The sequence below is a fragment of the Oncorhynchus mykiss genome, chromosome 20 (assembly GCF_057628025.1).
Source record: "Oncorhynchus mykiss isolate SJ-2025 chromosome 20, ASM5762802v1, whole genome shotgun sequence".
Lineage (NCBI taxonomy): Eukaryota > Metazoa > Chordata > Actinopteri > Salmoniformes > Salmonidae > Oncorhynchus > Oncorhynchus mykiss.
Window position 1 is genome coordinate 39,503,898 of NC_143041.1, and position 27,711 is coordinate 39,531,608.

Below are 27,711 nucleotides of genomic sequence, written 5' to 3' on the forward strand. Positions count from 1 at the left end.
GAAAAATATTGTATACTGTATCCAAAAGCAATTTTCTGCCGTATCAAGCAAGAACTTCACAAGTAAGAACAAGAATGATAATTTTGTGCTGTGTGTGTGTACCAAAAATGCATTAGCTTGTGTTGTTTACAGGGCCCAATATTTTAAAAAATATATATTTTTAAAAAATACACAAGAGGCTTTGCAGACGCTGATGACAGCTTTTAGGACAGACAGAATGGGTAGGATAAAGCATTGTGAGAAAGAGGTACATGGCTGCATAACAACAAGATTATCGTTCAAAGGATTCTCCTAAGCATCACCAAGTGGCAAATGCTTTCTTCCAGCATCAGACCTTTGCTACACTTGGAAGAACCGAACATAACATAACAGAAAAAAATGTATTGTATTGTATTCATTTCCCATTTCTGTGTCTCCCCTGGAAAAACATGAGCTGAACTCAGTATTAGATTGCTGAATAATTTCTACCAGCATAACATATTAGTGAGTTGAAGAGTTTTTCTCAACATGAAAACATGACGTAGCTTGACAAAAAAAAGGTTGGTACAGTTGGTCAAAAGCACATTAAATGAGCCAAGGTAATGTCTGCTAAATGCATTACATGATTACACAACACATTTCACAACATCACTGTTAATAGTTAACACTTTAGGTAATCTCTAGTGAACAGATCTGTCTAAACATACAGTAACTGGTACTGTAGAATCTGTCAAGAAGGAATCAATTATTATTATTTTTTTAATTTCACCTTTATTTAACCAGGTAGGCCAGTTGAGAACAATTTCTCATTTACAACTGCGACCTGGCCAAGAAAAAGCAAAGCAGAGCGACACAAACAACACAGAGTTACACATGGAATAAACAGACACACAGTCAATAATAACACAATAGAAAGTCTATATACAGTGTTTGAAAATGAAGTAAGATTAGGGAGGTAAGGCAATAAATAGGCCATAGTGGCGAAATAATTACAATTTCGCAATTAAACACTGGAGTGATAGATGTGCAGAAGATGAATGTGCAAGTAGAGATACTGGGGTGCAAAGGAGAAGAAAAAAAATACAATATGGGGATGAGGCAGTTGGGTGGGCTATTTACAGATGGGCTATGTACAGGTGCAGTGATTGGTAAGCTGCTCTGACAGCTGATGCTTAAAGTTAGTGAGGGAGATATGAGTCTCCAGCTTGAGTGATTTTTGCAATTCGTTCCAGTCGTTGGCAGCAGAGAACTGGAAGGAAAGGCGGCCAATGGAGGAGTTGGCTTTGGGGGGTGACCAGTGAAATATACCTGCTTGAGCACATGCTGCTATGGTGACCAGTGAGCTGAGATAAGGCGAGGCTTTACCTAGCAAAAACGTATAGATGACCTGGTGCCAGTGGGTTTGGCGACAAAAATATGAAGCGATTGCCAGCCAATGAGAGCATACAGGTTGCAGTGGTGGGTAGTGGATGGGGCTTTGGTGACAAAACGGATGGCACTGTGATAGACTGCATCCAATTTGCTGAGTAGAGTGTTGGAGGCTATTCTGTGAATGACATCGCCGAAGTCAAGGATCGATAGGATAGTCAGTTTTACGGGGGTATGTTTGGCAGCATGAGTGAATGATGCTTTGTTGCGAAATAGGAAGCCGATTCTAGATTTAATTTTGGATTGGAGATGCTTGATGTGAGTCTGAAAGGAGAGTTTACAGTCTAGAAGGGCGGGTAGGTGCCGGCAGTGATCAGTTGAGGAGCATGCATTTAGTTTTACTTGTATTTAAGAGCAGTTGGAGGCCACGGAAGGAGAGTTGTATGGCATTGAAGCTCATCTGGAGGTTTGTTAACACAGTGTCCAAAGCAGGGCCAGAAGTATACAGAATGATGCGAGAATTGAAGCCTGTGGCACCCTGTGGCACCCCCACTGCCAGAGGTCCGAACAACAGGCCCTCCGATTTGACAAACAGAACTCTGTCTGAGAAGTAGTTGGTGATCCAGGCGAGGCAGTCATTTGAGAAACCAAGGCTGTTGAGTCTGCCGATAAGAATGCGGTGGTTGACAGAGTCGAAAGCCTTGGCCAGGTCGATGAATACGGCTGCACAGTATTGTCTTTTATCGGTGGTGGTTATGATATTGTTTAGGACCTTGAGCGTGGCTGAGGTGCACCCATGACCAGCTCGGGAAACCAGATTGCATAGCAGAGAAGGTACAGTGGGCATCGAAATCATTGGTGATCTGTTTGTTAACTTGGCTTTCGAAGACTTTAGAAAGGCAGGGTAGGATAGATATATGTCTGTAACAGTTTGGGTCTAGGGTTTCTCTTCCTTTGAAGAGGGGGATGACTGCGGCAGCTTTCCAATCTTTAGGGATCTCAGACGATACGAAAGAGAGGTTGAACAGGTTAGTAATAAGGGTTGCAACAATTGCGGCGGATAATTTTAGAAAGAGAGGGTCCAGATTGTCTAGCCCAGCTGATTTGTAGGGGTCCAGATTTTGCAGCTCTTTCAGAACATCAGCTATCTGGATTTGGGTGAAGGGGAAATGGGGGAGGCTTCGGCAAGTTGCTGTGGGGGTGCATAGCTGTTGACCGGGTTAGAGGTAGCCAGGTGGAAAGCATGGCCAGCTGTAGACAAATGCTTATTGAAATTCTCGATTATCGTAGATTTATCGGTGGTGACAGTGTTTCCTAGCCTCAGTGCAGTGGGCAGCTGGGAGGAGGTGCTCTTATTCTCCATGGATTTTACAGTGTCCCAGAACTTTTAGGAATTTATGCTATAGGATGCACATTTCTGTTTGAAAAAGCTAGCCTTTGCTTTCCTAACTGCCTGTATATGTTGGTTCCTAACTTCCCTGAAAAGTGTAATATTGTTGGGGCTATTCAATGCTAATGCAGTACGCCACAGGATGTTTTTGTGCTGGTCAAGGGCAGTCAGGTCTGGAGTGAACCAAGGGCTATATCAGTTCTTAGTTCTACATTTTTTTAACGGGGCATGCTTATTCAAGATGGTGAGGATGGCACTTTTAAAGAATAACCAGGCATCCTCTACTGACGGAATGAGGTCAATATCCTTCCAGGATACCTGGGCCAGTTCAATTAGAAAGGCTTACTCGCTGAAGGGTTTTAGGGAGCATTTGACAGTGATGAGGGGTAGTCGTTTGACTGCGGACCCATTACGGATGCAGGCAATGAGGCAGTGATCGCTGAGATCCTGGTTGAAGACAGCAGAGGTGTATTTAGAGGGCAGGTTGGTCAGGATGATATCTATGAGGGTGCCCGTGTTTACAGATTTAGGGTTGTACCTGGTAGGTTCCATGATAATTTGTGTGAGATTGAGGGCATCTATCTTAGATTGTAGGATGGCCGGGGTGTTAAGCATATCCCAGTTTAGGTCACCTAACAGTATGCACTCTGAAGATAAATGGGGGGCGATTAATTCACATATGGTGTCCAGGGCACAGCTGGGGGCTGAGGGAGATCTATAACAAGCGGCAACAGTGAGAGACATGTTTCTGGAAAGGTGGACTTTTAAAAGTAGAAGCTCAAACTGTTTGGGCAGTTCGAGCACAAAAATGGGATGTGTGGGCAAACGAGCAGCAATATTTCCAGTGTTTGGATTTTTCATCACTGGTTATTTGGACAAATCACGATTTCATGATTTCACAAAATCACGATCAGGTGTTAGCATCTAGGGGAGGGTACATTTGACCCATAGACTTGCCCGTAACTTTCAAAGACAGTGCGAATGTTTTGATGCATGTTTTGGTTGTGAAATAAACATAGTCCATCAACCGAAGCCTTTGTCCATACAAAGTATTGGAAAGTATTTCATATAATGTTTCTGTGTTTTACAGGGGCTCATATTCAGTTCTTCAACTTCTCCTCTGAAGACAACCATGATTTTTTAGAGGTGCGAAATGGGCCGCAGCACAGCAGCTCTCTGATTGGACAGTTTAGCGGAAGTCAGCTGCCGCCCAACCTGCTGAGTACAACACATGAGACCGTGATTCACTTCTACAGTGACCACTCTGAAAACAGGCAGGGATTCAAACTAGCCTACCAAGGTGAGGTGTACTTCATTTTCATCCACCATGTCTAGCATGGTTTCCCCTCACCTAAAAGAGCTTGGTTTGTATTGGTTTCAATTGACAATTTGTTGGCGCTAGGCTTGGATGTTGTTTTGGGGCATTTGTGTCAAATCTGGGAAAGAATCTATGGGAATGTCTGATGTGAAATCCTTATTGATAGTGTTTTTATCTGTCATCTGTTGATATGGTTTAGCTTTCTTTTTAGGTTAAATGCAAAATAGATGGAATGTCAGCTTCAAGGACTTAAGTACCTGTCAGTTAAGTTATCTGAGAATCTGCCCTCTCAGGATCATTGAGAGGTTACTCTGTTATGTTGCTTCTCCCGCCTGGACAAAGCATTCAGAATCAATGGAGAGCGGCATTTAGATGTTGAGTGCACTTTGATGTTATGGGGCTATTTTGCTTCCACTGGTCCTGGGGTTCTTGTTACGGTCAATGGCAACTGTAGATGTTGAGTGCATGGCTTCCACTTTTCAAGAGATAACCCTGTGTGTCATCTTCTTCCACATATAGACCAGAGGGTTCATATCCTGGCTTTTCCTCTTCTCCTCTTACCAAAAAAAACACCACATCTCATTTAACAATTGCTCTCTCATTGTACGCAAAAAGAATGTGAACTTGATCATCAATTTCCAGCACTGTCAAGCTTCAATAGATTTTTGGAGTAACGTTGCTGTAACGTTGCTGTATTTTTTAGGTTGAAACAGAAAAGTTTATTGGTTTCCTGGCATCCATTCTTTGTTGTTGGCGTTATGCTTGAAATAGACATGTCATAGTGACATTTCGTGAAAATGTGTCTGACAGGTGTCATGTGTGTTCCAGTACTGTCTCAAAAGGTTAAGTGGGATGGGTCACCTGTGGGCTGTTGACGACAGTCCACATAATTTGTTTGAACATTTCTTGTTGAAATGTGTTTTATTTTGTTGTGATGTATGTGCATTCCTGTTATAAGAAATATGTATTTTTATTGCATAAGCTTGTAACCACAGTTTTTTTTCTGACTTTCTCTCTTGCGTTTTAGCATATGAATTGCAGAATTGCCAAGACCCTACTCCATTCCCTAACGGATATATTATTAATAATGACTACAATGCTGGCCAGTCAATAACTTTTGAGTGCTTTCCTGGATACGTTCTGATTGGACATCCTGTGCTCACATGCCAACATGGAATCAACAGAAAATGGAATCATCCCTTTCCCCATTGTGAGGGTGAGCATGGGTTAATATTATACATAACATATATTTTACCAAAAGCATCAATAGCTTCTTTGCTTCATTTATCAAACTATTTTAGAATGTATTTGTTAGGACGTTTTTATCAGCCCTATACTCGATGTTATTATATAACCCTCGTAATACTGTTGTGAAGTTCTGTTATACTGTATGAAAAAAGGCAGCGTTTCCCAAAACTGCCTCTCATATTACTGCCTTTGAAAACTGCTCCAGTTGAGACCCACACTACTGGGACATGTGCTAAATTTCTTCTGCATTGAGCAGTGTACGAGCTGGCAAAGGCTTACTCAATCAATACCTGCAAAGATTTGTTAGAGCTGTCCCTCATTCAACGACACCTTTCAGCGTCATGGTATTGTGTTTTGGAGGTGTATTTGGTAAATTGGGTTCTTGTTGAAGTTATCACTGCATCCCTTTTGGGTTCAAAGTTGTGCAGGATTAACTAATCCTAGATACCAGTGAAAGAGACACTTACCATGATAGTATAACACAGTATGGGGTTTGCACTGTTGTCAAAACTGCTCTCGTGATTGCTGCTCATAAATTTAATCTACAAGTAATACAGTGTACAGATATTTGAAATTAAGGTTCAATTGGTGAAGAAATGTTCTTAAGTTGTTAGCAGACAAATAACTCCAATCTACTTAACATACATTTCTACTATATGCTCTACGTTTAGCAGACAGTTTTATTCAGAGCAACTTACAGTACTGAGTGGATACATTTAATACTTTTTCCCCCTGTTCTGGTCCCCCGTGGGAATCGAACCCACAACCCTGGCTTTTCATGCGCCACACTCTACCAACTGAGCTACATGGGACACACCCTCTGTGATGATACCGCTCCGTCTTGTCTTCTACTGCAGCTCCATGTGGCTACAATATGACAGCTCAGAATGGCACCATATTCTCGCCCCAGTACCCAAATGAGTACCCTAACTCACAGGACTGCACCTGGCTTATCACCGTGCCACATGGACATGGTATTTACATCAACTTCACCCTGCTTCAGACGGAGCCTGTCACAGATTACATTGCTGTATGGTAAGGGATTAATGGTTTCTCACAAGCCCCATCAGTTCAGAATTGGCTGATATGTCTTTTACTGTGAATAATTACCATGTACTTCAGAGTACAGGACGAGCAGGTTGACGTTTATTGGAATGAGTCTTGTCCTGAAGGCAGAGCTGAGCGATTTCTGCTAGATGGGGCAGTCAAAATGGTCTGTATTGTAAAAATTCTAGAAAAATAGCTTTTTGGTCTTAATTTAAGGTCAGGGTTAACACTCAGTGTGGTTGAGGTTAGGGTCAAGGTTAGGTTTAGGTTTAAAAATCAGATTTTATGACTTTGTGGTTGTGCCAGCTAGTGACCACCCACTGGGCACAGACGTTCAACGTCTAGTTTTGTTTTATATTTAGTTGAATTGTCAATGAACATGAATTCAATGTGCAAATCCAATTAGTTTTCCACATTGATTCATCGTCAAATAATTTTTGGCGGGGGTTGAAATTACATAGAAACAATGTTGATTCAGCCCGTTTTTGCCCAGTGGACACTCTGCGGAGCTGCATCCAGAACAAAATTCATGACGAAAACGCTAACCTGCACAGGAAAACCCAGAGTTATACTGTAAATACAGCAAGACAGGAAACAAATCAACATAGTGCTTTTTTATTCCTTTTACTAGTGAAGATGAACTTGAATGTCACAATATAATAAGTGCATGCCATGGTTTAATCTGCAGCACCCGAGAGTGGATTAAAACTATGTATTTCAATGGGTAAAATACACACTTTCTGCCACAATACAGCCCTCTGTGAGTTACATGGATAATTCATCTTCAGAAGCCATTAAAGGAGGCCAGTAGTCTGTAAAGTCATCATTTTTTGCTGTTTTCATTCAACACTGTCTGTAATGTAATGGTTTTTATATGAACGTCAGCACAAATCTTGCTATAGATTTGAGAGCAAATCAATTCAACCATGCCACACTGAAATTCTGGACATTATTACAATGTTTAATGTGTGTGTTATAAATGTAATGCTCTTTCAATGTGTTCTGGCCTCTTCCAGGGATGGCCCTGAGCAGAGCTACCCACAGCTTGGGATTTTCAGTGGTAACACAGCGCTAGAGTCAGCCTACAGTTCTGTCAATCAGGTCCTTATCAAGTTTCACAGTGACTTCTCCACAAGTGGATTCTTTGTCCTCAATTTCCATGGTCAGTTTCTCTTCCCAATCAAACACATGTTGTAGCTATAATGCAATACTGTTACTGCTAAAGCTTGCTGATTCACTGTTTCGAAAATATTTCAGAAATAAAGTTATCTCATGTTTTTACCTTGTGACCGGGTGAATGTGGTCAATTGTCCTCTAACAGATTGTATTTATATGTACAGTTGAAGTCAGAAGTTTACATACACTTAGGTTGGAGTCATTAAAACTCTCCACAAATGTCTTGTAAACAAACTATAGTTTTGGCAAGTCAGTTGGGACATCTACTTTGTGCATGACACAAGTCATTTTTCCAACAATTGTTTACAGACAGATTATTTCACTTCTAATTCACTGCATCACAATTCCAGTGGGTCAGAAGTTTCCATGCACTAAGTTGATTGTGCCTTTCAAAAGAAATCAGCCAAGACCTCCACAATTGTAGACCTTCACAAGTCTGGTTCATCTTTGGAATTTCCAAATGCCTGAATGCACCACTTGCATTCGTACACACAATAGTATGCAAGTATAAACACCATGGGACCACACAGCCTTCATACCGCTCAGGAAGGAGACGCGTTCTGTCTCCTAGAGATGAACGTATTTTGGTGCAAAAAGTGCAAATCAATCCCAGAATAACACCAGGACTTGTGAAGATGCTGGAGAAAACAGGCACAAAAATATCTATATCCACAGTAAAACAAGTCCTATATAGACATAACCTGAAAGGCAAGGACAAAGCCACTGCTCCAAAACCACCATAAAAAAGCCAGACTACGGTTTGCAACTGCACATGGGGACAAAGATCGTACTTTTTGGAGAAATGTCCTCTGGTCTGATGAAACAAAAATAGAACTGTTTGGCCATAATGACCATCATTTGGAGGAAAAAGGGGGAGGCTTGCAAGCCGAAGAAAACCATCCCAAACATGAAGCACGGAGGTGGCAGCATCACGTTGTGGGGGTGCTTTGCTGCAGGAGGGACTAGTGCACTTCACAAAAAAGATGGCATCATGAGGCAGGAAAATGATGTGGACATATTGAAGCAACATCTCAAGACATCAGTCAGGAAGTTAAAGCTTGGTCTCAAGTGGGCCTTCCAAATGGCTAATGACCCCAAGCATACTTCCACAGTTGTGGCAAAATGGCTTAAGGACAACTAAGTCAAGGTATTGGAGTAGCAATCACAAAGCTCTGACCTCAATCCTACCGAAATTTGTGGGCAGGACTGAAAAGGCGTGTGCGAGCAAGGAGGCCTACAAACATGACTCAGTTACACCAGCTCTGTCAGGAGGAATGGTCCAAAATTCACCCAACTTATTGTGGGAAGCTAGTGGAAGGCTACCTGAAACATTTGACCCAAGTTAAACTATTTAAAGGCAATGATACCGAATACTAATTGAGTGTATGTACATTTTTGATCAACTGGGAATGTGATGAAAGCAATAAAAGCTGAAATAAATCATTCTCTCTACTATTATTCTGACATTTCACATTCTTAAAATAAAGTGGTGATCCTAACTGACCTAAGACAGGGAATTTTTACTAGGATTAAATGTCAGGAATTGTGACACTGAGTTTAAATGTATTTGACTAAGGTGTATGTAAAACTTCAGACTTCAACTGTATTTGCCCATCCCTTTATCTTGTGTGATTTCTTAGTTTTTTATGTTTGTCAGATAGATGAAATGATAGAATACGTATCCATAAGTATGGTATACTGTGGATTATGTGATTTTGGCAAATTACTTATTCATTCTTTCTCTCCTCCAGCCTATCGTCTAAAGAAATGCCCACCTCCACCAACAGTGGAAGAAGCTGAAATAGTATATGAAGATCAAGATTATGAAATAGGTAAGTTTGTACCAGAGAGATGGTCAACACTGGGTTATATAATTCAACACAGAGTTGCAGTGGGACGTCAGACAGTGACCCGCTACATGGTTCAGTTTAAACATGTTGCTATGTGACTTTGAATCAAAGAGGTATACCATGCTGGAGTGTGAACCTTTATTTGAAATGATCTTGGACAACCATGTTAGGGGTAGATAGCAGGCTGTTATGTAATATAGCTGTTGGCATTGTCTCGAGAGACATAAACTTAATATCCAATGTAGGTTTCCATCAGACGTTGATGATATCACATCTGCTATAAGACGTATGAAATCATGATTTTGTCCAGGAGACGTTGTGAAGTATCGCTGCTTCCCTGGATTTACCCTGGTCGGCAACAGTGAGCTTACCTGTAAGCTCAACTCTCATCTCCAGTTTGAGAGTCCTCCGCCAACTTGTGAAGGTAAGGGAATGTTCTGACCTTTTTCTGATTATTTTATTTATTATTCCATTTATAACAGGATGTGAACTTTCAGCTCAGATACTTCCAGTTATCAGTTTACCTGCCTGTTTTTTTTTATCTGACATTCTACCCTTGTTTCTTTGTATCCTTCTGATGACTCCTTTATACGACACTATTACTAGACATTGTTCCAAGGTGTGCATCAGCCTGTTAAAAAACAAAGTACAGCTAGAGTGTAGCTAGAGTCTCTGTGACTATTAGAAATCGAAGCTCTGACTGAACGTGAGTCACAGATTGAATGGCTTATGAATGGTGTGCATATCATTTCTAATTATAGTGCCAATATGATGACACAGATGGAAGGCAGCAGTATGGTTCCATTAGCAGAGCACAAAGTACATTTTCTAGAGAGATATGGAGATAAGCGCAGCAGAGTTTCCTTAAATGTTGTAATTCCGTAATGCAGCTATGGTCCATTCGGTTTGTTTTCATTATCATTTGCCCACAGGGTAGAAGTGGAAAATGCCTTCACATTATTTCTTGCCATAGATCACTAACCCTGAGCTCATTTGGATTTAGCAACCTGGAAAAGTTCAAGAGAAGTACAGTTGAGGTGATAAAGATGTGTACTGTAGCAGTAACTAACTATTTCTCATTTGTCTGCATGTGTGTGTTGTGCGTTTAGCCCAGTGTCCTGCAAATGAAGAACGCTCCTCCTCATCAGGAGTTATCCTTAGTCCAGGTTTCCCTAAAAACTACCCCAACTCTCAGACCTGCTCCTGGGTCATCAGGGTTCAACCTGCGTACACTATCTCCATCTTTGTCGAGATGTTTCAGAGTGAGAAGCAGTTCGACGAACTTGAGCTCTTTGACGGTAATTTCCTCTTCCAATAAGTCATATGCATGTTTTATTTTGTTTGTTTTAAAATGTTTATGCCATGTCAGAGATTATTTAATGTTCAAATGCCTTACAACAAGCACTGTCATATGTGAGTGTTACTTTTGCTCTGTTAGGACCATCTGGCCAGAGCCCTTTGCTGGTGGCCCTTAGTGGAAATCACTCCACACAGTTAAACTTTACAAGCAAGACCAACCACCTTTACCTGAGATGGTCCACTGATCATGCAACCAGCAAAAGAGGATTCAGAATCCGCTACACAGGTTTGTAGTGCATAATATGTTTCAGTGTGTGAAAAGGCTTTAACGCCCATGTGCTGTGGGCATGTCTATTTCTACTAATGCATCATCATTCGTATGTTTCATAACAGACACCAAATGAAACATTTGAATTACAGGACATTCAAAAAGTGGGACAGCGCCATAGCTTTTTTTCTCTTGTATGGGTGTCAGAGAAGCTTAGACACTAGCCTCTGTCCTCTGAGGCAGTTGCTTTGGATCTAATGTAGGTCAAAGAGTGTGAGGCAGTCAGACTTTTACGAGTTAGCCCTCATTAGACTGTATACCTGCAGGGATCCTTTTGCAAGTCCTCCATAATAGAGGTCAAAGATCCGATAATGAATTTGGCTGAATAACCGCCATGTCCGGTGCCTCAAACCGACATTTCCACCAATGACCAAACATGATATATAGCTCACAAAACCCAGTGGCAATGATTACTCTCCATTTCTTCTCTCTTCTTTTCTCTCCCTCTGCATTTTCTGTTGCTTTTCTTCTCTCAATTCATTTTAGTCGATAATTTTGCCGTTCCAGCCCCTGTGCTGGTTATTATTCCAGTTTGTTTCCACATGTTTCCCCATTTATTCAATTTGCCATCCCTGGTGCGAAAAAAATGACTCTGTAAAAAAAATTGTTACATTGCATTGAGGCCTGACGTGTCAGAATGAGTGATGGTTTCTGAAGGCTTCAGAGTGGCTACCTCAGTGCTGTCAAACTATGTAAAAGTATTTTTAAATAATGCATGGATGTTGAACACAGACAGGGTAATACACCTCCGTTTGATCTTTACAAAACTGCTTTGGGAGTGAAGAAGTCTTTACCCAGCCAAGGGATTTTTTCCCCTTTGTCTTAAACAGTCCATTGGTCTTTCATCAAAGTAAATAAGAATGATGCCTGGAGTTTTAACATGAGGTCTAATCACCTAGAACCTAGACGTAACCATTTAGTACTAGTCATCTGGTGGATGGATTTAATCTAATGTTATACCAATATAATGTAATATGAAGTACTAATGTATATCTAATGTTATACTAATATAATGTAATATGAAGTACTAATGTATATCTACTGTTATACTAATATAATGTAATATGAAGTACTAATGTATATCTAATGTTATACTAATATAATGTAATATGAAGTACTAATGTATATCTAATGTTATACTAATATAATGTAATATGAAGTACTAATGTATATCTAGTGTATATCGTTAATCATTTAGAAGGAGGAATGGTATACAAAGCACTTAAATTGCTCCTTTCTTTTCAATGTAGCTCCTTATTGTAGCATTAACGACCCACCTGGAAATGGAGGGGTGCTTAACCGAACAAGAGAGATCCCAGGAAGCAATCTGCAGTACTATTGTTATGCTGGCTACAGACTAGTGGGGCCCAGAAATTCCACCTGCCGGTTACATCCGAATGGACTGTATCATTGGGATACCCCAGCTCCACTATGTCAAGGTAATGCAGTATGGCGAATGGCATTTACAGACTCGAGGGGGATTCACTTTAATGTCTGGTGAAAGTCTTGCAAATGTGATTGGGCTCCGTCTTGTCACAATGTTGACATGTGTTTGTGGAATTGTGATTCATTGTCTATTTATTTTTCTCCTTGGTCTTCAACATAGCAGGCTACAATTCATGAATATTTCTTAATATCATAGAACATTTCTTAATGAATAGATTCTGAGAAGTCTTTTAACAAACTTTATTCAGAAATATATAATCATTGACAGTCATGTAACTGACCCTTTCTGCATTGTGTTCACTAGTGTGACAGCCCATTGCTGTAATGAGGTGTATATTTGCATAAAGGAATAGAGTCTAAGATGGAGCTAATTACTTCTGGGGGTTTTATCTTTAATGCCTGTTTGCGATAGAGCATGCAAGACAATTATCTATTTTTAAGGTACAAAGGAAACTGTGTCCACACATTTGTGGTAAACTACAGGTGGGTAACTAGTGAACAAAACAAGATAGCTGTTTGTTATCCTCACTAAACCTGATAGGAAATTATCATTTGATATGATGAGATCGTCTGTTCAAATTTGAACTGTATTCTTAAACATGGTATTCGAACGGTAAGCGTGGGTTTAAGCAAGTGAATGCCACAATCTTCAACGGTAAATTTCTGGTTTCCATTGTACTCTAATAGTTGGTACATACTAACATCTTAGGTACATACTTTGCTTACTTCCTCTTTATCCCTCCCATTTGAGACACAAGGCCACTATAGTCAGAACACAGAACACTCCTGTGATGGGAAGTGTCCATAGTGTCTACTAATTATGTGCCATAATTTCTGTAAGTGCTGAGAGTAATCCATTCAGCTGTTCTTAAGGTCATGGAGAGGCAGTGGAGGATTCTGGCTTCTCTGTTTAATCAAATCAAAACAAATGTTATTAGTCACATGTGCTGAATACAACAGGTGTAGTAGACCTTACAGTGAAATGCCGAATACAACAGGTAGACCTTACAGTGAAATGCATACTTATGAGCCCCTAACCAACAATGCAGTTTAACAAAAAATAAGAGTAAGAATAAGAAATAAAAGTAACACGTAATTAAAGAGCTGCAGTAAAATAACAATAGCGAGACTATACACAGGGGGGGTACCGGTACAAAGTCAATGTGCGGGGACACCGGTTAGTTGAGTTATTAAAGTAACTATGCATAGACAATAACAACAGAGAGCAGCAGCGGTGTAAGGGGGGGGTGGGGTCAGATAGTCTGGGTAGCCATTTGATTAGATGAGTCTTATATCTTGGGGGTAGAAGCTGTTTAGAAACCTCTTGGACCTAGACTTGGCACTCCGGTACCGCTTGCCATACGGTAGCAGACAGAATAGTCTATAACTAAGGTGGCTGGAGTCTTTGCCAATTTTTAGAGCCATCCTCTGACACTGCCTGGTGTAGAGGTCCTGGATGGCAGGAAGCTTGGCCCATGTTGGCTGTATGCACTACTTGGTGTGCTTGGACCATGTTAGTTTGTTGGTGATGTGGACACCAAGGAACTTGAAGCTCTCAACCTGCTCCACTAATCCAATTTAAACGTAAGGTTGTGATCAAAGTGGACAAGAAAACAGCCTAATTGGTCCCACTGCTTTTACTGGAACTTTGAAGACATCTACTAGCTTGAATTGTTCTAGAAATATGTTGCTTTGTTGCTTTTGTAGATGTTCCTGTTGCTTTGGAAGATGAAATTCTGATTTGAATATACAGTTGCAGGGTGAGAAATTATCGTTTGATGAGAGTATAATTTTTTATATTTTCATATCTTTCCATTGGCAGCTATATCTTGTGGAATCCCTCAGTCTCCTGCCAATGGTTCATTCCATGGTTTCCAGTACACAGTAGGAAGCAAAGTTAACTACGAGTGCAATGAAGGGTACAGGATGGAGACAAGTTTCTCCACGAGCGCCGTCTGTCTGGAGGAGGGGACATGGAGCAATGCTGCACACCCACCTCTTTGTTTACGTGAGAAAAATAACCCTTTGTTTCTATGCCAACGGTATGTTAAAATCGCCTGCCTCATTGAGCCACTGCAGTCAATGCATGTCTCATTAACATCCTCCTTAGAGAGTAATTTGGAGCAGGTAACGGGTGAGCAATAATGACTAGATTTTTGCAGTTAAGCACTCACACAAAAGAAATGGTAGGATGCAACCCCGCCTCCTCAGGCCTGCATTACCAGAGACACTCTCGGCAATCATATTTAAGTCATTTTTAGGACATGACTGTTTAAATGACATGTTCATACTACAATGAGTGTGATTTATGTGAATATAATATATATATATATATATATATATATATATATATATATATATATAATAATGCTATATATATATATGCTATATATATATATATATATAATGCTCATTATACTTTCTAATTTGCTTTGGCATTTCTCAGTTTTATTAATAGAATGTAATACTATGTATATACTGTAGGACAAAGACCGATAACGTACACATCAAAAGACTTTTAGAATATCAAATCACTAAAGTTGGAGAACGTAAAGGAAATGGAATTTTTTTTCTCTGTCATGTCTGTATTTTTGAGTGTGTTCAGAATGAAGGCCAGGGTCACGGTATTCCATTAACTCTGGCCTGTTCTCTCTCCCCCCACAGCGATCCAGTGCCCTAACATTGAGAGCGTGCTCTCAGAACACATGGTGTGGCGGCTGATCTCGGGGTCACTGAATGAATTTGGAGCTCAGATAATGCTGAGCTGCACTCCTGGCTTCTACCTCGGAGGACAGAGGACAATCAAGTGCTTAGCTAATGGAACATGGGCTGGAATTGAGGAGAGGTCTACCTGCAAGAGTAAGATACATACTGTGCATGTACCACAAGGCTGCAGTGCTTAGAGTTATAGAAAATAACATTTAAGTAATTTAGCAGATGTTCTTATCCAGAGCGAATGACAGTAGTGAGTGTATACATTTTCATATATATTTTTGAATACTGGTCCCCAGTGGGAATCAAACCCACAACCAAGGCTTTGTAAGCACCATGCTATATCAACTGAGCTACACGGGAAAGATTATAATTTGTAAGAATAGAGTGCAAGATACTTGACATTTCGAGTATGAATAGTACCTTTTTCTAATTACTGAGAGCAATTTCATTGTCTGACCGGGGCTGTAATTCAGACTGGCAGTTAATAAATCGGAAATCCTCTGTGCCTCTTTGTGGCTCCCAGTGTAGTTCTGGACCGTAACATGTATAATCCCCAGGATTTGGTGTAGTAGCTGGAAAGTCGTAAGGAAGTATCCAAACTTGCTATTTGTTTTGATCACAGCTCTACCTATATCCTCTACTTAAACATGTTGTGTAAACAACTGCAGTGGTGATGAAGTAATCATGGAAAATAGCCTCTGCCTAATTAGAGGTCAGAGGGAGAATGTAAATATTTTGATTAGCGGGGACTTAATATTTAATGTGTTTGCATGCCATTGTGTACATGCAAAGGCACATTGGCCTTGGCTTTGATTGGGTGCATCCAGGAGTCCCTGGTGTGTTTTCTGATCATTCCCTGGGTACCTCCTTACGGGGAAGACATGCATTATGCTCAGGGATGGAATCTAAGGATTTTGGGCACTGGCCAGCTGGGCTAATAGAATAGACCATTATTTTTACTAGCCTGGGTCCAAACTCTGTCATGTGAAACTTAAAAAGAAAACATTTTACTAGCTGGTGGGTTAGTTGGGAAAATGTTCTGATAGCCCGGTCAGAAAAGTACTAGCCTCGGGCTTGCAGGATAGCTTCATTTCCATCCTCTATATGCTGCATGAGTACTCATTTTCATCAATAGCCAATGTCCTTACATAATGTAATGTTTGGTGCCTCCTTTCTATTATGTGGTGAACCAAACTGTATGTGAATTTAAAGATGGTGAATGCACAATGACAAACAAACAAGCCTACTGTTGCATTTGTTAGAATGGTCTGACAAAAACAAAAAGGACAATATATAATGAATGTTAGCATAACAGCCAGCAATGTGTGTTTACATAAGGTAGTTGGATATCTAAATGTATTGTAACATTTACAGGTAACTTGTGAGGGCTGAGTCAATCAGCTGCTGTAAGACAAGACGTGCCACTTCCCCATTTAGTGTTTGAGTACAAATACACCAGTGGAGGCTGGTGGGAGGAGCAATGGGAAGATGGGCTCATTGTAATGCCTGAAATGGAATCAAGGGAATGGAGTCAAATGTGGTTTCCATATGTTTGATGGGTTTGATATTCCAGCCATTACAATGAACCCATCCACCTATAGCTCCTCCCAACAGCCTCCACTGAAATACACAATTCTCTGCATGCCTTTCATTCAGGGATATCTAGTCATTGTAGATCAAAATGCTCCACTAATCAGTCCTTATTGTGGAATTTGTTTCCACTCAGGCACAGTGGCGTGCAACCAAGTATAACTCAGTCTCTGATTGTCTGTGTCACTTCCAGTTATCTCGTGTGGGGACCTCCCCTCTCCTCCCTATGGCAACAAGATAGGAACCCTGACTACATTTGGCGCCACAGCGATCTTCATGTGTAATACAGGATACACACTGGTGGGGTCACATGTGAGGGAATGTGGGGTCAACGGGCTCTGGAGCGGAGTGGAAACCAAATGTCTTGGTACAGTATAAATGTTTTTTTTTATGATTAAGATTTCTGTCTTCTCATCCTGGACGAGCTCCAAAATTGTATCATCCTGGATGTCCCCCAATGTTATGATCTTGGACGAACACCAAATGGGGTAGAGCACCTTTATGGTTTTCAAATCATTATGCCAGAAACACATTAAGATTCCTCAGGTTACAGTTGATCCGCTTCAAACTCTTGAAGGTCAACCTCTTTAAGGTAATTTCGCTTCAATTACCAGTGTCCAAATTTGATGTAGGGTAGGCAACTTCTTATACTGACCATTCTATAATTAGATTTACCCCAGCAGTCAACTCCAAAATGTCAGTAAAAAATGAAGATATATACAGTACCACCAACATTATTATCAATTAGATTATCGATCAGATAAAATTATCGAGGCAGTTCTCACCACAAAGACATGAATTATCAGGGGAGGAAAGGATCAAATGTTTTCATATGTCAAAGTGCCAAATGGTTATTACAGTTCTGAGACCATTTCAAATATGTGTGTTAGGGAATAGAAAGAAAGTTTGCATCTCAAATGTACTCGTTCATGCCAATCCACACTGTCTCAACTATTTCAAGTATCATCTAAGAACTGAAAATAAGATGCAGGTATCTGGTTTATTCTCCCTTCTAGCTGGCCACTGTGACTCCCCTGATCCAATCATCAACGGTCACATAAGTGGAGGTGGCTCCAGTTATCGTGACACTGTTGTCTACCAATGCAACCTTGGCTTTCGCCTTATTGGAACATCGGTTCGGATCTGTCAACAAGACCACAGATGGTCCGGACAAGCTCCTGTTTGTGTTTGTAAGTGGATAAACTTAAGTTTTGATATTGCCTTCATCAATTATTCCTTAATGATCAGAGATTTACAGGAATTCTCAATTCTCAACCCAATCACCATCACTAATAATTGTGTAAAACAATTTTTGCTCTCTCTTGGCTTCCTCTAATTTTTTCAAAGCCATAACCTGTGGTCACCCTGGAAACCCAGCAAATGGTCGAACTAATGGCAGTGAGTTCAACTTGAACGATGTGGTCAACTTCACCTGCAGCACAGGATATCAGTTGCATGGTGCCTCAAGAGCTCAGTGCAGGATGACTGGACAGTGGAGCAACCCTCTTCCAGTTTGTAGAGGTAAAACACAGTAACAAATACATTCAAAGCATTTCAGGTATATCCATTTCATTTGTGGGTAGAGTGTCATACTTTATTTTGTATAGATGGTTTGTGCATGTCGATGGCTCACAAAGCAAATCTATTTTACTCATTGTGTATTAAAGTGGAACTGACAGCATTGGAACTACTTTGCAGATATGAAACAACACATTCATAATATCAGTCAAAAATTCCCAGTTTATACTTCAAAAGCAACTTTACGAGAGGTTTTAAAAATAGGTTATATATGACTCAACATTCCTTGAAGTACACACTGGCAGAATAGATGGATGCAGTTCACTGCTTGATTAATATAATTCACCAAAACATTTATGGTTATTCTAAAAAATATTGCTATCAGGTTGTAAATCACAGCTGGCCTGGTACATTTTTTACTGCCTCCATTCGGGATGCACCGTTTCAATGACTCAATATTTTGGACAAAAAATGATGAATGTAACTGACTGGGAATGTCAATACAATTAAACTAGGAAGGGCAATGATCACGTCAGTCATAACGTGGCTAATAAGCTAGCGTATCTATTTATGTAGCAAGCGGTGTCAGTAAACAAAAGTAGTAGTTAGTCATGAACGCTCTACATAGCATGTAAACAGCCTAACCAGCTCTGCTACAACGAGCAAAATGGTCTGAGTGAGGTGTTCTCTCATTTGTGTCTGAAAGTAGCTAGCTAGTAAGCTAGCCAACTTGCTTGGTTGGGACAAGAAAGATTGCATTGATAGGCAAGCTGCAGAAGGACCAGTAGGATATAATTCCCCATTGGTTATCAGTGAAATTTTGACGGGCAACTAGCTGAAAAGTTTGAGAGTTTATCTAATGTTCCTTCGTTTCATTTTAGCTCATCTTGCTCTGGCTAGAATTAGTTGTTGATCTTGTTGATGTGCATAACGGATGGAGAGAAAGCCTACATTTCCATGGTTGTTTGATCAATAGGACTGTAAAGTTCCCAAATGTAATGTGACAGAATGTGCAGAAATCCATTCAGTTGCATTTTGTGGTTTTTGCCGAATGTGTTGTAATTTCTAAAGTTGCGCTGTTGCTACTGCCTGTAAAAACACACAGTGTTGCCAACTAATTTTCAGGGTAAGTTGCTTGAGGCAGGTTGATTTGTTGCTAAATGACGGGATGTCATTGCGTAATAACGTAAAACTGCGTCATTACGTTGAATCCACAATAACCTTACTCAAATTGACTGGCTATCTCGGCAAAAAAAAGAAAAGATTTTGACATTTGTTCAGGTACAGACAATTTTGATTGAGACATGTTGATTGATGTTATAAGTTATGTTCAAGATCAAACATTTGTGACCAACTATATTCATTGGGTTTGTCTCGTCGAAGGCATATACTACTGCTGCTGCAGTCAGCCAACAATGATTTGCAATTTTCTGAAATTGCTGCTGGTCTTCTACTGACGTCACTCACAATTCACTTTTGCAGCCAGGCACGTGTGTTGTGACTGAGTGTGTGACAGAGAAAATCGTTTTTGTGTCATTTAGAAGGAAAATACGTGCGTTTTAGCGTTTGAGTCACTTTTCAAAAGTTGCTAAAAGTTCTAAATACATTTTTAAAAGTAGCTCAATTTGTTGCTAGGTGCTGTTTGAAAAAAAAGTTGCCAGGGTGGTCTGAAAAGTTGCTAAATCTAGCAACACAATTGCTAAATTGGCATCACTGAACACACAGTCCACTTCAAAGTGAATGGTGGCAAATGGCTTGTTTGCATGAAGGCCTACTGTAGCTCTAATTGGCTATGGCGTACCGGTCTGCATAGACACTTGCCTTGGACAAGACAGATGTTTTCATTAAGTTTTATTCACTGCACTGTCTATTAATTGTCAAAACGCACTGCCACTTTCCCACTCTATTGCTATAGAATTTTCACAAATGCCTTAGTATACAGTTGAAGTCGAAAGTTTACATACACTTAGGTTGGAGTCATTAAAACTCGTTTTTCAACCACTCCACAAATTTCTTGTTAACAAACTATAGTTTTGGCAAGTCGGTTAGGACATCTACTTTGTGCATGACACAAGTAATTTTTCCAACAATTGTTAACAGACAGATTATTTCACGTATAATTCACTGTATCACAATTACAGTGGGTCAGAAGTTTACATACACAAAGTTGACTGTGCCTTTAAACAGCTTGGAAAATTCCAGAAAATTATGCCATGGCTTTAAAAGCTTCTGATTGAAATTTGGCCCATTCCTCCTGACAGAGCTGGTGTAATTGAGTCAGGTTTGTAGGCCTCCTTGCTCGCACACGCTTTTTCAGTTCTGCCCACAAATTTTCTGTTGGATTGAGGTCAGGGCTTTGTGATGGCAACTCCACGACCTTGACTTTGTTGTCCTTAAGCCATTTTGCCACAACTGTGGAAGTATGCTTGGGGTCATTGTCCATTTGGAAGACCCATTTGTGACCAAGCTTTAACTTCCTGACTGCTGTCTTGAGATTTTGCTTCAATATCACATAATTTTCAATTCCTCATGATGCCATCTATTTTGTGAAGTGCACCAGTCACTCCTGCAGCAAAGCACCCCCACAACATGATGCTGCCACCCCTGTGCTTCACGGTTGGGATGGTGTTCTTCAGCTTACAAGCCTCCCCCTTTTTCCTATGAACATAACGATGGTCATTATGGCCAAACACTTCTATTTTTGTTTCATCAGACCAGAGGACATTTCTCCAAAAAGTACGATCTTTGTCCCCATGTACAGTTGCAAACCGTAGTCTAGCTTTTTTTATGGCGGTTTTGGAGCAGTGGCTTCTTCCTTGCTGAGCGGCCTTTCAGGTTATGTCGATATAGGACTCGTTTTACTGTGGATATAGATACTTTTGTACCCGTTTCCTCCAACATCTTCACAAGGTCATTTGCTGTTGTTCTGGGATTGATTTGCACATTTTACACCAAAGTACGTTAATCTCTAGGAGACAGAACGCGTCTTCTTCCTGAGCGGTATGAAGGCTGCGTGGTCCCATGGTGTTTATACTTGCGTACTATTGTTTGTACAGATGAATGTGGTACCTTCAGGCGTTTGGAAATTGCTCCCAAGGATGAACCAGAATTGTGGAGGTCTACATTTTTTTTCTGAGGTCTTGGCTGATTTCTTTTGATTTTCCCATGATGGCAAGCGAAGAGGCACTGAGTTTGAAAGTAGGCCTTGAAATACATCCACAGGTACACCTCCAATTGACTTAAATGATGTCAATTAGCCTGTCAGGAGCTTCTAAAGCCATGACATCATTTTCTGGAATTTTCCAAGCTGTTTAAAGGCACAATCAACTTTGTGTATTTACACTTCTGACCCACTGGAACTGTGATACAGTTGTATATAAGTGCAATAATGTCTGTAAACAATTGTTGGAAAAATTACTTGTGTCATACAGAAAGTAGATGTCCTAACCGACTTGCCAATATTATAGTTTGTCAACAAGAAATTTGTGGAGTGGTTGAAAAATGAGTTTTAATGACTCCATCCTAAGTGTATGTAAACTTTGACCTCAACTGTATTTGTATGACTAGAATAGTCCTCCATGCTGAAAAACCAAGGGAAAACAAGGTAAAAAAAAAGTATATATAAAACAAAAAAGAAATAGCCTCCTTCACCTGCCACAACAATGGTCAGTCACTCCCTCCCTCAGACCGTTCAGTATTCCTACAGTATGTCAGTGTGCTCCCTGCTTCCTCAACCTGCAGTATTCCTACAGTATGTCAGTGTGCTCCCTGCTACCTCAGCCTGCAGTATTCCTACAGTATGTCACTGTGCTCCCTGCTATCTCAGCCTGCAGTATTCCTACAGTATGTCAGTGTGCTCCCTGCTTCCTCAGCCTGCAGTATTCCTACAGTATGTCAGTGTGCCCCCTGCTACCTCAGCCTGCAGTATTCCTACAGTATGTCACTGTACTCCCTGCTATCTCAGCCTGCAGTATTCCTACAGTATGTCAGTGTGCTCCCTGCTACCTCAGCCTGCAGTATCCCTACAGTATGTCAGTGTGCCCCCTGCTACCTCAGCCTGCAGTATTCCTACAGTATGTCAGTGTGCCCCCTGCTACCTCAGCCTGCAGTATTCCTACAGTATGTCAGTGTGCCCCCTGCTATCTCAGCCTGCAGTATTCCTACAGTATGTCAGTGTGCCCCCTGCTACCTCAGCCTGCAGTATTCCTACAGTATGTCAGTGTGCCCCCTGCAACCTCAGCCTGCAGTATTCCTACAGTATGTCACTGTGCTCCCTGCTATTTTGTAAGCCACTCTGCACACCCACACCCAGGGTTCCAACAATCACCTTTTTTCAAGAGGGTTACCTGAATAATGGTGTCTATTAAAGGCAAGGAACATGCCAATAGCAGGTGCCAATTATCAATTTTGGAGGGGTTTTTCCAACCTCTCTGTCCCTAGGGGTTTAATTGACTGCCAAGGCATTGGCAGCTGTCACTGAGGGAAAGTGATCTGTTTATCTTCCCCTGGACATTAACTTTAGGCTGTTTTTTGTTGAAGGGCAATAGCTGAAAACAATGTTCAGCCAACTCTGAGGCAAGACGTACAGCTTATTATTGTTACTGGGCCTTCCTGCCCTGCTGGTTTAAAGTGAAACTGGAGTAAATAAGGAATCTAAATTTTTGTGACAAGTTAAACTGAACAGAAACTGCATATCAACCTACATGTATGACATTTCTACACAGTTATTAGAGTAAATGTATGTCAAATGCTATTGACTGTAGAAAATCTGTAGTTACAGTACATGAGAGAAGCTGTATATCTTAAAAAGCATGGATGGGTTGTTTTGAAATGAATCCGAACTTGAACAGAAATCCTGCTATTCAAGCTTTCCCATTGATTTCCCTTCTCTTCTCACTCTTGGGTTCACTGTCAGACTTTAAGCATGCGGACGGTTTTATCTTGCAGTGGTAAACTGCTCCGATCCAGGCTTCGTGGAGAATGCCATTCGTCACCCGCAGCAGCGCTTCCCCGAGAGCTTCAACTACAGAACCAGTGTGATGTATCACTGCAAGAGGGCCTTCTATCTGCTCGGCTCATCACTTCTCACCTGTCAGTCAAACGGCCTCTGGGACAGATCACTTCCTAAGTGCCTTTGTGAGTAATATGCTGGGATTGTCTTGCTCAGGGTACAAAAAGTGGTAGAGGTAGAATCTGGGTCCCAAGTGGTGTGGTTAGTCGCTGTTGGAGAATGATAAAAAAAATAGTGAAATTTACTGTTCGTATAGTGGTGAGAAAGAAAGAATCATTATGGCTGTGCTGAAAATGTTGTATATAGTGTTAATGTTAGTGATGAAAAGGGGTTGTGGAAGTAGTAGTTGTAACAGAGAAGGCATGGAATAAGAAATTGGGGTGTTCAAATCAAATGTTTATAGTAATAACAAGTGTTTGGGTGCTGGGTTCAAAAGGCATATACTTGATAAAAATAACAGACAGTAACAGTAACACTGAAGGCACAAGAAAAAATGAAGTATATCCTGGGCGGCAGGTAGCATTACAGTTTGAGCGTTGGGCCAGTAACCAAAAGATTGCTGTTTCGAATACCCGAGCCGACAAGGTGAAAAATCTGTCGATTTGCCCTAATTTGCTTCAGGGGTGCTGTACTACTATGGCTGACCCTGTAAAAAAACACATTTCACTACAGCTATCTGGTGTATGTGACAATACTACCATTTTTATAATATTTTCTTTAGATACATGATGGATATAAAAAAGTATTTCTATCAACTGTCCTCTGAACATTTTCTCTCCATTTCACCTGCAGCTATTTCCTGTGGTGATCCTGGCACACCGCCCCAAGCTATTATGTCAGGTAGGAAGTTCACCAACGGCGCCGTGGTCCATTACACCTGCAGCCACGGCCGAGCACTGATTGGGAACGCCACGCGCTACTGTCAGGAGGACGGACGCTGGAGCGGGCCACAACCCTACTGCTCAGGTATATCCATCAGCAGGGTCCTACACCCTTTGAAGAACCTCTTTTGGTTTGCGGTAGAACCCTTTTTGTTCCAAATAGTTCTACCTGGAACCAAAAAGGGTTCTAACTGGAACCAAAAAGGGTCCTGCGGCTGTCCCCATAGAAGAACCATATTTGGTTCCAGTTAGAACCCTTTTTGGTTCCAGGTAGAACTATTTTGGGTTCCATGTAGAATCCTCTGTTTAAAGGGTTCCACATGGAACACAAAATGGTTCTACCTGGAATCAAGAGGTTCTTCATAGGGTTCTCCTATGGGGACAGCCTAAGAACCCTTTTTGGTTCAAGATGGCACCTTTTTTTCTGGGTGTTGCACACTGCCAGGCAGGGAAACCTGAAGGCTCTCTAATGGACTAACACTGAGTGACAGGTTTCAGGGAAGTCAACCCCAGCTGAAAAAACTAGGGGGTTTCTGTGGGTTTTTCAAGTTTTGTAGCTAGAGCTGTAGGAAGCAAGCACTCTGGGTAGAGCCTTGGTAGCCTTTCATGGAAGTTAAAAGGGAGTGTGGAAAAAACTATTTCCATCTCAGAAAAAAAGGCTAGAATGACTGATATGCACTGCCTATGGACCTTCTGTAGTGAGTGATGGGTGGTCGTTTGAGCGTTGGATATTTTCTCTCTCCTTCATTAGGCGGTAGTTCCGGGGAGTGTGGTGACCCTGGAATCCCACCTCATGGCTCCAGGTTGGGGGACGAGTTCCACCTGAAGAGCCTGCTGAGGTTCACCTGTGAAGCCGGCTTCTCCCTGAGTGGCTCGGCTGAGAGGACCTGCCTCCTCAATGGCTCCTGGAGTGGCACCCAACCAGTCTGTGAAGGTGAGTCCCCTGCCATAAACGGTGCATTCGGAAAGTATTCAGACCCCTTGACTTTTCCACATTTTGTTGCGTTACAGCCTTATTCTAAAATGGATCCTTTCCTGGTCCGTGAGTTTTGGTGGGTGGCCCTCTCTTGGCAGGTTTGTTGTGGTGCCATATTCTTTCCATGTTTTAATAATGGATTTAATGGTGCTCAGTGGGATGTTCAAAGTTTAGGATATTTCTTTATAATCCAACCCTGATCTGTACTTCTCCACAAGTTTGTCCCTGACCTTGCTTAATGGTGTTGCAGACTCTGGCACATTTTGGAACGGATATATATATATAAATATATATATATATATACACACACACACACAGTGGGGCAAATTGTGCAAGTTCTCCCACTTAAAAAGATGAGTGAGGCCTGTAATTTTCATCATAGGTACACTTCAACTATGACAGACAAAATGAGAAAATAAATCCAGAAAATCACATTGCTGGATTTTTAATGAATTTATTTGCAAATTATGGTGGAAAATAAGTATTTGGTCAATAACAAAAGTTTATTTCAATACTTTGTTATATACTCTTTGTTGGCAATGACAGAGGTCAAATGTTTTCTGTAAGTCTTCACAAGGTTTTCACACACTGTTGCTGGTATTTTGGCCCATTCCTCCATGCAGATCTCCTCTAGAGAAGTGATGTTTTGGGGCTGTTGCTGGGAAACACAGACTTAAACTCCCTCCAAAGATTTTCTATGGGGTTGAGATCTGGAGACTGGCTAGGCCACTCCAGGACCTTGAAATGCTTCTTACGAAGCCACTCCTTTGTTGCCCGGGCGGTGTGTTTGGGATCATTGTCATGCTGAAAGACCCAGCCACGTTTCATCTTCAATGCCCTTGCTGATGGAAGGAGGTTTTCACTCAAAATCTCACGATACATGGCCCCATTCATTCTTTCCTTTACACGGATCAGTCGTCCTGATCCCTTTGCAGAAAAACAGCCCCAAAGCATGATGTTTCCACCCCCATGCTTCACAGTAGGTATGGTGTTCTTTGGATGCAACTCAGCATTCTTTGTCCTCCAAACACGACGAGTTGAGTTTTTACCAAAAAGTTATATTTTGGTTTCATCTGACCATATGACATTCTCCCAATCTTCTTCTGGATCATCAAAATGCTCTCTAGCAATCTTCAGAAGGGCCTGGACATGTACTGGCTTAAGCATGGAGACACGTCTGGCACTGCAAGATTTGAGTCCCTGGCGGCGTAGTGTGTTGCTGATGGTAGGCTTTGTTACTTTGGTCCCAGCTCTCTGCAGGTCATTCACTTAGGTCCCCCCGTGTGGTTCTGGGATTTTTTCTCACCGTTCTTGTGATCATTTTGACCCCACAGGGTGAGATCTTGTGTGGAGCCCCAGATCGAGGGAGATTATCAGTGGTGTTGTATTTCTTCAATTTACTAATAATTGCTCCCACAGTTGATTTCTTCAAACCAAGCTGCTTACCTACTGCAGATTCAGTCTTCCCAGCCTGGTGCAGGTCTACAATTTTGTTTCTGGTGTCCTTTGACAGCTCTTTGGTCTTGGCCATAGTGGAGTTTGGAGTGTGACTGTTTGAGGTTGTGGACAAGTGTCTTTTATACTGATAACAAGTTCAAACAGGTGCCATTAATACAGGTAACGAGTGGAGGACAGAGGAGCCTCTTAAAGAAGAAGTTACAGGTCTGTGAGAGCCAGAAATCTTGCTTGTTTGTAGGTGACCAAATACTTATTTTCCATCATAATTTGCAAATACATTCATTAATAATCCTACAATGTGATTTTCTGGATTTTTTTTTCTCATTTTGTCTGTCATAGTTGAAGTGTACCTATGATGAAAATTACAGGGCTCTCATCATTTTTAAGTGGGAGAACTTACACAATTGGTGGCTGACTAAATACTTTTTTGCCCCACTGTGTGTGTGTGTGTATGTATATGTATGTGTATATATATATATATATATATATATATATACAGTGCCTTGCGAAAGCATTCGGCCCCCTTGAACTTTGCGACCTTTTGCCACATTTCAGGCTTCAAACATAAAGATATAAAACTGTCTTTTTTTGTGAAGAATCAACAACAAGTGGGACAAAATCATGAAGTGGAACGACATTTATTGGATATTTCAAACTTTTTTAACAAATCAAAAACTGAAAAATTGGGCGTGCAAAATTATTCAGCCCCCTTAAGTTAATACTTTGTAGCGCATGACTTGTGTCATGCACAAAGTAGATGTCCTAACCGACTTGCCAAAACTATAGTTTGTTAACAATGAATTTGTGGAGTGGTTGAAAAAGGAGTTTTCATGACTCCAACCTAAGTGTATGTAAACTTCTGACTTCAACTATATTTATTATTTGTTTTTTTTTTTTTTGCTCAGAACTTGGGGAGGCAAAGTTGGGCCTTGTTGATTTACACCATTTTACTTCCTTCTTGTTTTTATTTTCATCAATTGGTCAGTTTTTTTTTTGCATTTCTGTATTTATAAATGTATTATTAATGTTATTTATTCAGTCTTCACGGCAACACAGTACACAGTGAGATAAGCCTGCAGATTGCTTACAGGAGATCAATAGAGTTGCATTATT

At 40.9% G+C, this 27,711-nt stretch overlaps 1 protein-coding gene across 1 annotated transcript in view; it reads left to right on the forward strand.

Moving 5' to 3' along the window:
• LOC110499391 (CUB and sushi domain-containing protein 1) overlaps positions 1-27,711 on the forward strand; it is a 404,263-nt gene that overhangs the window by 361,227 nt on the left and 15,325 nt on the right. The window contains exons 41-57 of the mRNA XM_090213058.1: positions 3,828-4,037; positions 5,083-5,271; positions 6,161-6,338; positions 7,367-7,512; positions 9,278-9,358; positions 9,687-9,800; positions 10,486-10,674; positions 10,815-10,961; positions 12,254-12,442; positions 14,272-14,457; positions 15,114-15,308; positions 16,948-17,121; positions 17,771-17,944; positions 18,102-18,275; positions 23,220-23,408; positions 24,076-24,249; positions 24,916-25,098. Of these exons, the coding sequence (XP_090069184.1) occupies positions 3,828-4,037; positions 5,083-5,271; positions 6,161-6,338; positions 7,367-7,512; positions 9,278-9,358; positions 9,687-9,800; positions 10,486-10,674; positions 10,815-10,961; positions 12,254-12,442; positions 14,272-14,457; positions 15,114-15,308; positions 16,948-17,121; positions 17,771-17,944; positions 18,102-18,275; positions 23,220-23,408; positions 24,076-24,249; positions 24,916-25,098 (2,892 nt within the window). The remainder of the gene's footprint in view (positions 1-3,827; positions 4,038-5,082; positions 5,272-6,160; positions 6,339-7,366; positions 7,513-9,277; positions 9,359-9,686; positions 9,801-10,485; positions 10,675-10,814; positions 10,962-12,253; positions 12,443-14,271; positions 14,458-15,113; positions 15,309-16,947; positions 17,122-17,770; positions 17,945-18,101; positions 18,276-23,219; positions 23,409-24,075; positions 24,250-24,915; positions 25,099-27,711) is intronic.